Source organism: Cariama cristata, unplaced genomic scaffold (genome assembly GCF_000690535.1).
Source record: "Cariama cristata isolate BGI_N322 unplaced genomic scaffold, ASM69053v1 scaffold2186, whole genome shotgun sequence".
Lineage (NCBI taxonomy): Eukaryota > Metazoa > Chordata > Aves > Cariamiformes > Cariamidae > Cariama > Cariama cristata.
Window position 1 is genome coordinate 10,393 of NW_009623645.1, and position 16,982 is coordinate 27,374.

The 16,982-nt window shown below is 49.3% G+C and overlaps 1 protein-coding gene across 1 annotated transcript in view; it reads left to right on the plus strand.

The window, feature by feature from the left end:
• Positions 1-400: 400 nt before the first annotated feature.
• Positions 401-16,982, plus strand: part of MOGAT2 (monoacylglycerol O-acyltransferase 2) — a 23,803-nt gene continuing 7,221 nt past the window's right edge. Inside the window, 2 exon segments of the mRNA XM_009702811.1 lie at positions 401-494; positions 7,964-8,142. Of these exon segments, the coding sequence (XP_009701113.1) occupies positions 401-494; positions 7,964-8,142 (273 nt within the window).

Genomic DNA, 16,982 nt, shown 5'->3' on the forward strand with positions numbered 1-16,982 from the left:
TCCTGCTGTGCACAGCGTGGCTTGTAGGGGAATGGGGAAAATAAAGCCTCGTCCTCTCTGCAAACATCAAAATATTGCAAAATTTGAGAGAGACGCATGCTTGAAGGCAGGATTGAGTCCTGAAGGGAGTTTACTTCCCAGATTTGGGTAGTAAAAGCATGAAATCCACACCATCTGACCACGGGGTGAGTCACGTTGGCACAAAGTCGGTGACACCTCCCGGCAGCGTCCCTCTCCTCCCCGTACGGGAGGACGGCTGCGGGCAGCCACCGCCGCCACTGTACGTTGCACAATCCCCTATACTGTAAAACTGGGTAAATATTGACGGACGACTTTGCACTTTGCATTCGCCACTTGTGGAGCTTCCTTCTCCTTCTGAGACGTGCACGCAGAGCCCAAGATGAAGATTGAATTTGCTCCGCTCTCCGTGCCATTGCAGAGAAGGCTTCAGACAGCATCGGTGGTTCAATGGGTCTTCAGCTTCCTAGGTCTAGGTAAGAGACATCTCCTCTTCCTTCTCTGAGAAGCCAGAGCAGCTTTTGCCCCAACCCCTCCTCTCCCCGAACCCAAAGGAAGGTCTGAGACCGAAGGAAAATGGCATTAAGGGCATCTTCTGGGAGCCTGCAGTGAACCCCAGGCCATGTTAGGACGAGCGATTAGCAGCAGACGTTGCACTCACGTGTCTCTGTCTTGCTGTACCAAGAGCAGTGTTAGAGGCTCTGCCTCACTAAAACAGTTCTTTTTTTTTTGTCCTTTTTTTTGTTTTGGTTTCTTCTCGCCACCCGATCGGAGCACGGTGGCACTAGGGAAGGGCACGGCTGCGTCCCTGTGCATGGGAACATCTACGGGTCTTACGCAGCAGCTAAACTCGTGTCAGATTTCAGCTTCTCCTGCTCTTTAAGTTTTAGCATTTTCCTGACCTAAGGTGCTGCCCTGCTCAGCGTTAGTCGTGAGAAATGACATTCCCGTGCTTGAGGGGTGATACGAAGGGAAGAGCACGGGGGACTCTGCTTTGCAACCATGGGAACAGACACTTCACTTTACACAGATGCCCCTGCACACCCTAAAAGAGCATTTTTTCTAGGAAAACCCAAGCAGGTTGGGAAAGAGACAGATTATCAAACTGGGACACAAACTCACTGCTGTGTGGAGGGCATCAGGTGCTGGTGGAAATGAGACACATGCAGTTTTGGATAGGCTGCTCTGGGAAATAAGGACGTGGGAGACCCAGAGACAGGTTATCAGGGAGTGCAGACCGCCTGGGGTGATTTACAGCCCATCAGGAGCCAAACTGGAAGGTGACATCCGAGAGTTTCCCATTGTCATGCCAATTCTTCATCTCAGATGGGATCTGTGTAAAGCTTCTGCATTATTATGGCAGGATAGTTGTTGACTAGTCCAAAAACACAGAGGCAGCAGATCTTTGTGTATCTATGATCCTGGCACACAAGCATCTCCAAAACAATACCTGCAAAGAAAGTTTAGGCTACGCTTCAGAGCCTCATGAAGTTTCTGAGATGGCTCCATCCAAACCCTGCGACAGCCCTGTGGCTGAATGGCCACCTCTGCACCAGCATCTGATGGACTGGAGCACTGGGCCATACTGGTCCAGATGGTGTAGCTGTTTGCATGCTTCTTGGCATAGGTTTGGTCCATCCGAAGTTCCACTCTTCCAAACTACACCTTGACACAATTTGGGCAATGGCAGAGACCAGGGACCATTGCTGGTAGCCAGGATGGGTGAAGTTACCCTTTATTGCAAGAGAAGACAATTAGCGACACGGGACATGACCGGGCAACGCTGTTCAGTGGCTGGGTCAGCAAATGGGCTCTGCTGAGTTGGTTTGGAGAGGTGTAACCAGTGTGGCCCCTTGGGACAGGCCGGAGGACATCCCTCTCCAGACAGAGGGGACATCCCGCTGTGGCAGTGGTGGCACAGCTGGCTCAGCTGCTGCAAAGCGTGGTTATGGCACGGCAGAGTGCAGGGCACTTGGTGCCATCCCGTACTTGTGTTATAAACCCTGGGGCTGTTCTAGTGCAGAAGAGATCCCAGCTGTGATCAACCTTCCCCTGAGCACCAGAGACCACCTCGCAGGAGGAGACATGGTTGTTGTTAACGTGGGGAGGGGACACCTGGCAAAAGTCAGGCAACCTTGGACCCAGCTGGCCAGACTGGGACATTTTGGGGTGCTTTGTAGCTCCCTCTCTGCCCCTGCACACAGATTTCCTCCCCTGGTGCCTGGATGGGACGTAGTAGAAACGTGGCCACAATGTTAACAAAGGATACAACATCACATCCCTATTTCCAGCACGGATGCAGCTGGGGCTTACAGAGTTTTATCAGCATTTTCCAGCAAAAAAGACTTGTACTTTAGGTTTTTCCCTTCTTGGTATTGGCAGCAAGCTGGCAGTTGTTTTTTCAGTGGTGGAAATGACTTCTGGAGCCAGCAGAAAGCCAGAAAATGGTCAGGAGGGAGGAATCCTCTGCAGTCACGGGGTAGTGTGGAGCTACTCGAAATGCAGGCTCTGCCTCCTGCAGGGAAATGCAGCTTGCTCCAAGGATGAGACCCAAACCCACACCTCCTCCATGGCTGACCTTCCAGAGATTGCTGTCTTTCCCTGGAACACTTTTACTTTGATTTTGGTTGGTTTTTGGTTTTTTGTTTTTTTTTTTTTTTTGTGTGTGTGTGATACAATCTGAAACCAAAAGCAGTTAAGAAATGCTATAAGAAAGGCATTAGAAAGGTGATAACCAAACCTTATGGAGCAATTCCAGCTGGCTTGATTGATTTTACAAAGTTTCCTCGAGCCTGGAGCTTTCCACCCAAAAGCTCCCAGTTTAACAACTGCGAATACTCGATGCTAAGGGATACTCTTAATTTCAGCCCATGAGCTGCCAACCACCCCATGCCGCACACAGTTATAGCCCTCGGGCACAGAGATCAGACCTTTGGTGGGCAGGATGTGGCCACCGACTGCTCCTTTCTCTCTGAGACAGCCTTGTGCTTCTGTTACCAGAAAAGGGCTCCCGAAAACACACGATCGACCGCCGCCAGACATTTGCACAGCCCTTTGGCCGGAGATCCCAGCAGCCGCCGCTCGGCAGCCCTGGTTGCAGGCAGCTGTTGCTATGGTGGTGCAAACGCATCCCCCAAGAAGCCAAGCAAGGAGCAAGGGGTTCATTCATTCTCCGCAGGGTGCTGGATGAGTGCAGCAGCTCGACCCCGGGTACTGGCAGGGAGCTCTGCTGCAGCATCTCACATAACAGGCAGGCATTGTCCACGCTGCCGATTTTCTTGAGGATGCTCCTGGCAAGGGCACGGAGACAAAAGGTGCCATTTGTTTCTGATGCTGACAGCTGTTGGAAGGAGAGTGCAAGGATGGGATGCTGAGCATGGAGTGGGGATTCCATTGCCTCCCCACTGCAGGATCCCAGTACCGACCAGTGTCCCCTCCTTACGCAGTGGAGCCAGGCTTCTGCAGGGCACCAAAATCAGCAAGTTAGTGCCCAAACTTGCTGCACCGCTTCCCGCTGCCTCTCTCATTCCTGGTCTCCATGGACTTGGGCATAGGCATCCATCCAGACACACCATGCAGAAGCATTAAGCGTAAGGCTGAACCCATGTGAACAAACGCAGTGCAGGCGCAGGAGCCCTGTGCATGCCGGCTCTGCAGATCCAGCATATGATACCCAGCCTTTGAACCTTTTCAATCAGCAGGGTTGGCTCAAAGGGCATGAGGTGCCAGTGTCAGGTAGGCCCCCTTGACACCTGAGCATAGTCCAGAGGCTCGGCTGTGCCAAGGGGTACAGCATCGGTGCAGGCTGTCACTGTCAGGGACTCCAGGCTGGCATTGGGGACCTCAGCAACGTGCATCTTGCAAACCCTCCTGACAACTGCAGTATGAACCTGACTCACTCTGAGGCTGCTGCGATGCCAAAAATCTCTTTCCATAGGCTGCTGTTTTCCCTATTTCAGGCTGAATGAGCAAATGCTGGATTAGCAGCAATGTTAGGCCCAGCAGCACTTTGATGGGTCATGGTCTGTGTTTGGACTTGGCCAGAAAAGTCCTCTGTGTGCTTTGGAGCCCGTGGCTCACCTGGAGCCCGTCGCATATGCATGTGTGCTGTCTGTGATGCACCCGTGTTTCGTCCAGGGAGGGACTTGCAGCTCACAATAAAACTACTTAGCACAAGATACCCACCACCAAACACTTCATTTTTGCTCTGAGCTTCTTTGAGGGAGCCAAGTCCAGGAACCCAGTTGGCCTGTGAGGGGATCCAAGCAAGCCATCACATCCACATGGATGCATCTTCTCTTTTCTGACTCCTGTACAGTCATGGAGATGTGAGGTGCTGGATCCTGGATTATGATGATTTGCTTCAGAAGGACCCCTGGTCGATAGGCTGGGTGCAGATCTTGGTGGTCCTGCAGTCCAGGAACATCCTACGACTGCTTCACCCAGAGCCACACTTCACCACGGACAAAACTCCCTGCATCTCACCTGAGCGGAAAGTCTAAGATTTAGGGTCTGTACGGAGCTGTCCTTGTTGTCAAGGGCCCTTTGGTTTTGGTCTTAGTTTGAAGGGGTCTCTCTTCACTTTCCATGACAGCGCAGACAGTGCAGCAGCTAATCTCAGCCCAGCCTGGGATTATCTGGCCGTTGTCAGATAACTGAACTGGTGTGATTGCAAAGACACGCATGATGCCCTTAGACCTCCTCTTGCAGCCCATGGTGATGTTTGCCTTGAAAGGGCTCCGTGTAACGGCTTAAGCCATTTTATAGCAATTTAGCATGTGCAGTTGGGCTACCTTGCGAGAGTCCAGACCTGCAGAGGGAGGAGATGGGGATCACATCTTCTTGCAACCGCACCCCTGCACCTGCCTGTTCCCCCTGAGTGTGCAACCATGGCTTCAGAGATCGCAACCTGAGGCTGGGAATCAAGGGGGTTGTGGGGGCAGATATTGTGGTGATGCCATGGCTGACCACTAAAGGTAATTCTCCCCTCCTTTCCCTTAAAGAATACTGTAAAGGCGGTGAGGTGAAGCCATGTTACAGTCACATCTCATTGCCATTTGTGTGCCTGATGCGTTGGCAGTCCCCATCCTCACCAGAGAGCTTGCTCCCACCGACAGCTTGACCAAACTGGGGGTTGGAACTAGATGGTCTTTAAGATCCCTTCCAACCCACACCATTCTATGATTCTAAGCTGGAGAGCTTGCTTGGCTCTGCAGAGCCCTGGGAACTGATGGGGTTCAAAGATGGGTTTGTAATCAACCGGGGTCTTGCAGGTTTCCCCCATCCCCATCATGACACAGACTGCCGTCTCTTCCAGCAGCGTTTCTAAGACCCAACAGCCCTTTGTGGGTCGCTCTGTGGGCACAGTGGGTTGTACCTAGGCTGGAGTTTGTCCCCAAGAAGGAGATATATACTGAGATTCCCTGGCCAAGAGCCTAATGCCGTGTTCGTGATATCCTTTAAAGTGCTCGCCTGGCAGGTAGCCCAGAAAATGACAGTCGTTTGTAGGAAAGCAGATGCTGAGGGAAATATGGCTCTCATCTGGGCAGCTCTGAAGTGGTCCCCAGTCCAGGGAGGGACAGGCAAGAAACTTGTCATTCCTCATTTTCTTCTTGGGATTCCCCTCAAGGGAAGAAACCAACGATTATGGGGAACTGCCTCACAACAAGCAAATATTCCTGTTTGCCACCCATCCCTTCTGCCCTGGCCTGAAGAAAAGAAGCAGAAGGGACAAGGAGGTGGCTTTAGGTTGTCCTTGCTGCTCTGCCTCTGCGAGATGACCCGTAGAGGAAGAGGAGTGTGTGTTCCCCTCCAGCATGGATTTAGGGAAGATGTGGGATTTGCAGGAACAGAAATAGATCTTGGTTCCTGGTGCACAGTCCTTCCCTCTAGCCCTTACCTAGCTCCAACGGATGAAACGGGGGAGAAATTAATAATTATATAATTGCAAGATAAAGCCTCGCTTGGATGATAAGTGCATAGATCTGGACCAGAACAACTGCTTCATTTTGCAGAATATACTTTGAGCTTTGCACGGTATGATAAAAAGAGAATTAAGCATTGCACAGTTTTGCAGCAGACCTGGTTAGCTGGCTCCCAGGTGCAGTAAAATTGCAACCAAGCAGCGTTTATGTTTCGAGTGGACCCTGGAGCTTCTTTTCACGCTGTACGCTATTTTCTAAGGAGTTACAAAGACTGCGTCCGTGGTGTTCGTTTGAAAGGAGCAGCACCAGGTACGAGCAGTGGAGGATGCGCTGCAGGTTAGAGCTGATGCTCTGCAGAGAGCTGCGGTGTTTCCCCATGCACTGTGTTAATGCCTATCTCCAGGCACCTGCCCACAGTTTCTCTACCTATATGAGGGCATAAGATCCCATTTCAGCTTTAAGGAGATTTAGGATCCTGCTAGATTATGGCTTTTTTTTTTTTTTCCCCCCATAGGAATTATCATGCCAGTGTTTTAAAAAGGGGCAGGGATTTGTTTTTACATGCAAAGCTCTGGGGTCAGGGTGACTTATCACCAGAAAAAGACTACAAACCAGACCTACTTATTTACAACCTCAAGTAAAAGCAAACAGGAGGTACAAGGAGGTCTTAAATGAGAGCATCATATGTCTCTTCTCTGATAGGCTTCAGCTGAGATGAACTGGAGAGGGCAGGTGCCAGGTGACCCCCAAAGATAAAAATCCAGGTCTCAGAAGATGAGGGCATGGATGCATCTATGCTGATAGATAGAACCTTCAGCTGAAGCTGAACAGGGCATCCCCATCCTCATATCCTTCAGCCCTGGGTACCAGATCTGTGATGAAGACCCAGAGAAGAACCCACCACACATGCTGTAACTCATGAGCTGGGGAAAGCAAAGGGCTTGGATGAATGTGTTGGTTTGATTTTTTTAGCTCAGTCTTCCCCTTCCCAGACAACACCAAGGCTTCCAGAGGGACAGATGGAGAGGACACAGCTCTTCCCAGGCACTTTTTAGGGTGTCTACTTTACCAGGTGGCAGCTTGGTGGCCATCAGAGCTTCCCAATCTCTGCAGACAACCAGTGTTGGGCTTGGGTGGGATTGGGTGTACCAAGTGACGCTTGTTTGCACACAGACTTTTCGTCTCTTAATCCCATGCCAAAACACAGGGCATGACGGAGGTGGGAGGTAGAGGGCAAAACTGAGCACTGACTGGAAGCAGCTCAGAAAAGTCTTTAATGACTTGGGAAAGTCCCAAGTCATTAATGTCTTAGGGAATGAAATAAAGTATTCTTATAAAATCTGTGATGACACTGAGTTGAAAGGACTGAAAACCCTCTAGAGGCCAGGATTAGAGTTGAGGGTGAACTGGAGAAGTGGAGGAAAAGGTCCAAAATCAATAAGAAAAAACTCAATAAAGAGTAAAATCTTATATATGGGAAGATAAAAAATAAAAAATCAGGGACACAATTAAAATGGGGAATCGATAGCTCAGGACAAAGCTATCAGGGACTGTACATACAGGGCATAGTGTCCCCACTTCACTGCCATTGCAAAATTCCAGGTGTCATCAGGGGATATTAACAGGAGTTTTGGGGTAAAACATGGGCATTATCGTTGCAGAGATCAGACTGACTCCAGAGAAAAACCAGACAGCAAAGAGACAGAGATCTGATCCACGAGGACCCTCTGGATGCAGTGAGGTCCATCCATCTTGTGGGAAGAGGGGGATACGGTGGCCTTTGGAGAAATAGGTGGTTGCTGCAAGGGTGGTGCTTGGCTCCTCTCCAGGTTCCTGGGGCAGATAGGAAAGAAACCACCTCTGCATCAAAGGTGCCTTCATATTGATGAAATAATTCAGCAGCAAGCCCAGTGAAGGCTTGGGCTCCATCCCAGGACCAAACAGAATCCCTTCAAGTGAATCATTGCTCTCCCAAAGTCCAGCTAACCCAACTGCTGACTCACTGCTGGCTTCTCTCTCAGCACAGTGCTGCACAGCTGCCTTCATCGCCCTCTTCTTCACGCGTTTTTGGCTGGTCAGTGCCCTCTACGCTGCATGGTGGTTCATAGATAGGGAAAAACCCAGGAAAGGTGGGAGGCGGATCCACGCCATCCGGAACAGCATCGTCTGGAGGTACATGAGGGACTATTTCCCCATCACGGTAAGTACCAGTGATCCCATCGGCTCTTAGGAGATTCGGGGACTGACTTTGTTCTTGGTGTTTGGAGGCAGTCTGGGGCCAGTGGTTGTGGATTGGGGTGCTGGGTGGTCAGTGTTGAAGGATTGTCTTCCCAGCTCCCAGATTACTGCAAGACTCAGAAAAAATGTAGACCACCATTTTCACAACCGCATCCTTTAATCATCTGCCTTTTATGCACCCATTTAACCTTGCTGCATACCAGCACTTGGGGAAATCTCCCTTTGCCTGTTTTCCATGTCTATATTGATCTTCAGGTTGCTCAGCATTTACCCAGTGAACACAGGGCCAAGTTTTCACCAAAATCCAAGAGGTCCTGGTGCCCTGCAAGGTTAGCATCCCCTTCTGCTGGGGCAGAGGCTGGATGGGTAAAGCTGCACTGGGCAGTCTCACAGAGTTGCTGTTCCCTTGCGAGGGACTTCTGTGACATTTCCTCATTCACTTTAATGCACGTGGCTGGGCTTTGCCCTTACTCTTTGTCTGGTAACCCCTTGGCATGGCATCAATGCATGGACCAGCATGAAGTCCTGCCCCAGAGCCACCACAAGCTGGTACAAATCCGAGCAATGCAGCAGCAGAAGTCACGGGCCATGCAAGGGAGTGAGTTTCAAGGACAGACCAAACTATGGGAGTTTGAGAGATAATTCTTTTAATGAAACATTGTCTGTTGAGGGAACTGAGATGGGATGCACACAGCTGGTTAGAGATAGCCTGGAGTCAGGAGCTGGGTGTTGCAGACCAGGTAAAATGCAGTGGGGAGCCCAAACAGCCAAAGGAGTCATCAGTCCAAAGAAAAAACAAGAATCCAGCCTGAGAGTTCAGCCTGCATAGATTAGGGCCTGGGATAAGGATTAGGAGGAGCTGGAGCAAAGTGAGGACCAAAGGTGACATGCCCAAGGCCACCCATCAGGTTTGCTCCTCAACCAGAAATAAGAGCCAGTTCTTTTGAATCCTAGCCCTGCACTTCAACAGTAAAACATGAAGTTTCTCTCTTCAGTTGATCAGAGAGAAAAAAACCCACATCCCCAATAAAACACACCTGATATTTTCAAGGTCCTGGAGTGCAGACTGAAAGATTGGTGCAGAAGGAGATTAATTTAGGGCAGAAGTCAAAGCTGGGCAAAAAACCGAGAAGATAGGGTCTGTCTGGATCTCTCCTACCATTTCTGACTGGATCTTACATACAGTTGTGTTAGAACAACTCAGATGGGCACATCTGCCTCTAAAATGGTGGTGCCTAAAATGTATTTTCTGATGTCGCATCATCCCCTCTTGCAGACCACAACTCAGTACAATATTGATGCTAGTGCTGCAAGTGAAACGGGGGCTTTGCCAAGACACAACCTTGTTACACCGACAGTGTGTCTCAGCAAACGTTGCTCCTTTTCATTAGAGTGGGAACATCACCCGATATCAAGGCAAACTGCATTGGTCCAGAAAAGCAACTCCATGGATGTACCCAGATCCGAGTGTAAAGGCACCACCTTTAGGATACTCCAACAGCAAAAGTTACAACAGGAAAATCAAAGCTTTTTTTATTTCCCCTGATTTCCCCTCCCCTCATTTCAATTTTCACCTCAACCTCTTGGGTCGGTGAAGGTGAAGGAGCCAAGGACATTGTTGTCTGCGACCGTGCCTGGTTACTGCCATACAGCCCTGTGCAAGCAGGACCCAGCTGCAACTGGTAGAGATGGATGTGCTGGGTTGAACCAGACCATCACCCTCCCTTTCCACTGCTGTGGACAATTCAAATAAATCCACTTAATTTTGTACTGGAAGCTGGCATATGCTAGCCAAACTTTCCATGTCTCAGCTGGGTGAACTGCATCTCCAAGTTGCCTCTCTACAAAACCATCCATCAGAGTAAGTCTACCTTGTGTGCGTCCTACTGCCATGGAGTTTCTTTGCTCAAAGGCACGGCAGAAAGTGATGCTGAGGATCTGCAGTGAGTTATTTTAGGCCTAATCTTACAGCTTAAGTTGTGGTTTAAGGGCTTCTGGATAAGCTTCAAAGCAAGGCCCTCAAAAGTTATATCATAATCTTCTGGGGAGGAATAGGAGCACATCCCAGGAAAGCTTGTGGTGAGTTTTACCTTAAGGGACAGGTAATATTTTATGATGTTTAGTAAGAAACACCAAGTGGGTTCCTAATAAATTATTCTTAATGTTGCCTTAGAAAATGCTAGAATCGCTATGAGGTGTTTATGTGCCAGTATATGATTATATGCAATATATATTCTGTAAATTATTTGTGGCCGTAAGCCACTGCTTGGGCAGTGTTGGACCAACCTCTTTGCTAAAACTTAGCTGCCAGCTCAGCCCAGCATCACCTCTTCTCCTGTCCCTTTGTAAGGACATGGAAACCCCCTCCTGCACCCCACACCCCATTGTCCATCTGTCCTTCCCTCCCTGGGTGCCACTGCCAGGCAGAGAGGGCCTGGCAGGAGGACCAGTAAGACCAGTAGAGAGAGCTTAGATACTGGGTTTGGTTGAAGCTTACTGGGTGAAGGCAGAGTGGGTTCGGTGGAGCCTTTCTCCCCTCTGGTCTGGGAGAAGTCAGAGGGGAATCCACAAACGGACAGCAGAAACTAAAAATGTAATAAAAAGAGTATTATAACTAAGCAATCACATAATACTATGTCCCCAAAACTTTTTCTCAGTCTTCCACACTTTGATTGCTCAAGGACTTTCTAAGCCAGAATGTAGGATTTAGCAACCCTTGCTGAATGCACCTGCTACCATTTGTCAGCACAAGAGCATGGAAAAACCCTTGCCATCCCCAGCATCCCGCTGCAAGGAGCTCCCCAGGTGAACCACATGGTGTGAAGACCTCCCTACTCATTTCACTAGTAACTCCCTGGTTAGCCCATGAAAATCCTATCCCACCTACCCATGCCACTCCTGGTTTTATCATCTGTTATATCCCCCATCTGCCAGCTTTATTCCCACCTAAAAACCCCAAATGTGTTTGCTTCCTTGCACGGAAGGCATTTCATTTCATGACACCAAGCACGAGCTGATTGGTTTCTAGCAGGGTGGAAGTTAAGCACTGTAAATATTGCTTTAAGCATCCTGTACACTGCTTTCATGATGAACTAAGCTGAGATTCTGGTCTGAACATTCACAGCTGGATGTTCCCACGGACGTCTCACTTAGAACCAGAGAATCATAGAATGGTTTGGGTTGGAAGGGACCTTAAAGCCCACCCAGTTCCAACCCCCTGCCCTGGGCAGGGACACCTCCCACCAGACCAGGTTGCTCACAGCCCCATCCAACCTGGCCTTGAACACTTCCAGGGATGGGGCAGCCACAGCTTCTCTGGGCAACCTCTGCACAGCTTCTCTGGGTAACCTCTGCCACTGCCTCACCACCCTCACCGGGGAGAATTTCTTCCTTATATCTCATCTAAATCTTCCCTCTTCCAGTTTAAAGCCATTGCCCCTTGTCCTGTCACTCCCTGCCCTTGTCAAAAGTCCCTCCCCACCTTTCTTGTCAGCCCCTTTAGGTACGGGAAGGCTGCTCTAAGGTCTGCCCGGAGCCTTCTCTTCTCCAGGCTGAATAGCCCCACTTCCCCAAAGCTCCAATCAGAACAGGGGTACAAGGGGAGTGGGATTTGGGGACATGGACTGGGTGGGCACCCAGCACCCTGGGCCGTATTTGTGTGTAGATTGAGTTTGTTCAGCCCTGGAGAATTGCCATTCTGGGAAGATTAAATGTGGCTCCTAATCCTCCCAGATCCCAGCAACAAACTTAGCATGGCCAAGCACCAATGTTTGGAGGCAGGAAGAGTCGCGTGATATTTTATTTTAGGAAGTGGCTTTAAATGCTGCCATTAAGGGATCCCTGGGCATACTTGCTGTCGTGGAAGCAAAAAGAGGTTGGGATGAGCATCTGTTTTCCAGGGATCTGGGCAGCATGAATTTGCACTTTGCTGCAGCGAGCATCTGGCACGCAGGCGTGTGCAGGCTCCGAGCCGTGCCTCTGGAGTGTGTGCAAGGAGCACCCTCTGCTGATACCACCCTTGCACAAGTACCGCTTTGCTGCTTGGTTTATTCCCCTTGAACCGACTGTATTTTAATTTAGGGTTTGAGACTTATAGAGTCAGGCAGGATCTGAATGAGTTTGGAGGATTTTGAAAGGGGAATGAGAAAAAAAGCAGTGAGAATTCAAGGTGAGGTCCAGTGCAATGCCCAGGAAAGTTATTTCTGCTTCATCCCCCTGTATTTTAACCCTATTCTAGTCCTTCTTCTTTATACGCCCTCATGACAGGCCTGCAATACATGGTTGAGCTCAGCTGCATCTTAAAATTGTGGAAAATATACCAAAAGGTGCAAAATAAATCTGTTTGAGGCAGACTATATTTGAACAGATAGCCAGTGATGCCTGCTGTGGGTTGATGTTACCTCCAGAAAGATTTTGGATACTGTGGAGTGCTCTCCCTATGCTATGTTCAAAAAGCAGTCAATAATCTGTCTGCTGCTGCCAGGTCTCTGCCCAAATCCTTATCTGCATTCACGCAGTCCCTTCCCCATCATTTGTCATCGCATCTTTATGATGAAGGGTACACCCAGCATTTCAATAAAAACAAATTTCTCCATCACACGGCCAAGCAAATGCACATCTTCACTGCTTCTGGTCCCCAGCCCCATCCCCTCCTGCCACTGTAAGACTACTGTCACCAGCCCCCCTCATACAGCCAAGGTCCTTTGATAACCTCAGCTGAGGAGCACCATGGATGTGCAGAAGGTGAGGATGGGGCTGAAATGGGGAAAGCATAAGCTTGACAAGATCCATCTCTACCATAGTCCTCAAACAGAAGTCACCGTCTTTCTTGCTGACTATAAATTGGGGCTGGATGCTTGGCTTAGAGAAGACGTTTCACCTTTAGATCACACAGCCTGGATTATGAGTTAAATCTAGCAGCAGGAAGCTAAAATTAAGATCTTAGAGGGACAAATTTTGTCTTCGGGTGCTGTCGTAATTCAAAGCAACCCCAGCAGGCACCATCTTACCAGTTTTATTCAGGGCAGCCTGAAAAGTGCCTGCTGTGTGGAGAAGGTCCCTGTGGTCTTCACTGCACTGCTCTCCCTTTGTGAAGTGGCACAGGACATTTCTTACTAGCCTGGGGGTCATCTTAGTGCAAGCTGGACCTTATTATCTACAGCAACTGGTAGAGTCCCAACCTCTGCCGTTGTGCTTGGGGACTTGCTGGCGTTACTGTTTTTTAGTCAGCATAACTAAGGTGAGTTATTGGAGAATTAGTTGAGCCCTAGGAGGTTTGATTTGGGATGGCTCTATCCCGTAGCTTATTCATTCTCATAATCCCACAAACCATGACGGGGTTTATTTGAGTGTGTTGCGGTTCTGGAGAAGTACAAGGCGTTGCAGAGGGGACAGGTCCAGTTTGCGTGAACCAAGCCCTGCCAGGAATGTTTTCTTTCTTCTCATAGAAGAGTGATATTATTTGTAACTGGGTATTTTGTGTCGTGGCTAGTAATGTTAAATACCATTTCTGATTTCCAGCAGTCTTGGCTGTTCACTTTGCTTCATTCTGTTGACTGGAGGACAGATGAGGGTTTGTAAGGGCAAAAGCAAGACATGGCCAAATGGCTCAAAGCCACCTTTCTGTCCTTATCTGAGGAACTTCTCTGTCTCATGTCTTGGCCCTCTCTTCTCCGCCCTCGGGTGAACTTAAGTAAGACAGGGGCCACAGCCATGGTCAGGTCCACTGGAGGACTGTGTCCCATGATCCTCACTGCCAAACAACACACTAAGCCACTGGATAAAGTCCTACAAGACCCCCAAAAGCAGCATCACACAAGAGCAAAGGAGGAGTTGGGCACTTTGGAGCTGCCATCCTTACCCAGCTGTGGGAGTGAGCATGGTGAAGTCCCATCCAAACTCAACTTAAGCCCACCTGGTTGGTCAGATTCCCGGTACTTGCTGCAAACACAGCTCTGACCTGGCATTGTGGCACCTGGAGAAAACCCCAGTGCCCAAAGAACTCTCTTTCTCCAACTGTCCCTCTCAGACCCTTGCCATTGCTGGGACCTGAAATCCATCTTCCTTGGCAGCTGCTGGCAGTACTCAGATATTTGCCCTTCCTTTGGTCTCCCATCCAGACACCCTTGGGTGGGCTACCCGCTTCTCTTTGCCTTGGCACAATTTCTTCTTCGGATCTGGATGAGTTTCTGAATTTCTCTGCTGGGTTTCATCCCACAGAGAAACTGGCTGCATGTTTCATCCTGCAAGAGATGCTCTTTGGAGGTGCCTGTGGACCACAAGGGACCTGAGGATTTACTTAGGACAAATTTGAAAGGAGGTTTATCCTACTTATAGCAGATTAATGAACATAACATCCTTGGAAACAGAGTTTGGGGGCAGAGAAGGATAGAAATACAATAACAATTCAATTTGGGAGACTTTAAATGAAGAAGGGAGAAGCTTGCTGACCAACTTTCCTGACCACCTCCTCCTCTGCTCTGTGAAGAGCTGTGGGGGTAATGCCATGCTGCTCCCTGTCTCCCACCACATGTTCATCCACCCCTAAGGATGCGGTGTCACGGCATGTCAGTGCCCTCCCTGACTACATCTGCCACCATGGCAAGCACCATGCAGTGTCCATACTCATCTCAACCTGACTTGATTAATTCCTCTCTTAACGACTTTTTAATCCCTTCAGCCCTGCGAACAATGTTGATTGGGGCCCTTGCTATCACTGCATCTCTAGGGTGTGCTGGAGCACTCAGTCCTCCAACCCTTTGAACTCAAGGAAAATCTTACTTTCCTCAAGCATTAGTACTCCAGCCTTACACAGGGAATTGTCCATCCTCTTTCTTCCCATGGTTTGGGGCAGGACTGTCCACTCTGCAGGGGACAACCAGGAAACCCCAGCCACATCTCAAGGGATGAATTAAAACAGCCTTGTTAAACCAATGCTGAACTCCCGGTGTGGTACAGTCACTCAGAAGCCCTAATTCCACTCCAAAATTAATTAAAAACCAAACCAAACAAATACCAAATGAAGGCCACTTTAATTCCAGCTAAGAACATCTACTTGGGATGTTAATGCAGTTTAACTAATCCAGTTTCAAATTAATTTGGATTAATTTGCTTGAGATCCTCACCAGTACGTGGGCTTTTAGCTGAGTTCCTGGAAGTCTGCATATGAATTTCCCTAACACGGCTGACAGTGCACGGAGCCGATCTCACCACATCTCTGCGGGAGCTGGGGGAACTGAGGCAGGGTTTCACCCATGTCTTGGACCCACATTTGAGTAGACGGAATACAAGGAGGATTCTGCCACAAAGTAATCACTGTGTGCACTGAACAACGGTAGCTTTCGAGATACTTCTCCATGAAGAAGCATAAAGTAGACTTCATCCTTCAAAACACTAATTAAAGTTCATTTGTTGGGAAGGCCAAGATCACTCCAGATCTGGGATCTGGAAGACCTCATAACACCTTTGACAAGGGGTCATTACTGCTGTCAGCAGCCAAGACACCAACCAGCATCCTGACCATGCTAAGGGGAAGCTTGGGGAAGCCAGCAAACCCATGGCTCAGTTTGGACAGCACAACCCTGAGCTGCTAACAGCTCCCTGCCTTCGGACCACAGGTTATACACATTAATTTGGCATCCCTCAGACACCTCTGAGATGAGAAATTGGTCTTGTCTGACCAAGAAAACTTTGGGTTAAACACTCATCTCACTTCGATGTTTACACACAGACCAGCTTGGCCGGACCCTTAAGTCCTTTGACAATTATTAAAGGTTCAACTCACCCAGAAAGACCAGAGCAGCAAATGCCATCCAGTGGGTGTGGAAACGACAACGCAGCCAAGGCAGGAGGGAGAAGAGTCCCACCCCCCTGCACCTCAACCCCAGCCCCATTAAGCACTTTGGGGCTTGAGTGCAGGAGATCTGGGCTGTGCGGTGTCAGGTATTAACTTTCCTGGCAGTTTGGGAACAGAGATTGACCTCTGGCAGGAGGAGAGGGAAGAAGTGAATAAACAGTGGGAACAATCCAGATGGGAGGATCAAGTTTACGCGTTAAAGAATTTCCAGAAGGACAAGGGTGGTTTAGAGTCCAGGGGCCTGATGTACGGCATAAGAGACTTTGCCCAAGTCTCTCCTCTGCTACAGATTTCTCTCAGTCTTGTACGAGCTCTTTGGTTCCTCTAAGTTCTGGCCAAACCATCCAAATGTGAGCAGACACTGTCACAAAATGGGGACCTTCTCTCCCTTCTTTTGCTTATGCCCTGGAAGGAGCCCAGTCTACAAAGCTGAAAGAAGCAAATAATTCAACTAAGTTGCTAAGATGTGGTTAGTGCTACTGCAGGGGACAGCTCTTGGAGACACGTTAACCAGATCCACCAGCTCTTGAGTGACTAGACTTCTAGCCTCTAGCTACCCATGGCTTAGAGCAGGGAGTCAAAAATCACAGAATCACAGACTGGTTGAGGTTGGAAGGGACCTCCAGAGGTCATCTGGTCTAACCCTACTGCTTGAGTAGGGCCACCCAGAGCTGGTTGCCCAGGATCACGCCCAGACAGCTTATGATTATCTCCAAGGATGGAGATTCCACAACCTCTCTGGACAACCTGTGCCAGTTCTCGGTCACCCTCACAGTGAAAAAGTGTTTTGAGGGAATCTCCTGCATTTCCGTCTGTGCCCAGTGCCTGTGGTCCTGCACTGGTCACCACTGGGAAGAGACTGGCTCTGTCCTCTTGGCACCCTCCCTGCAGGTATTTGTGCACGTCGATGAGATCCCCCGGAGCCTTCTCTTCTCCAGGCTGAACAG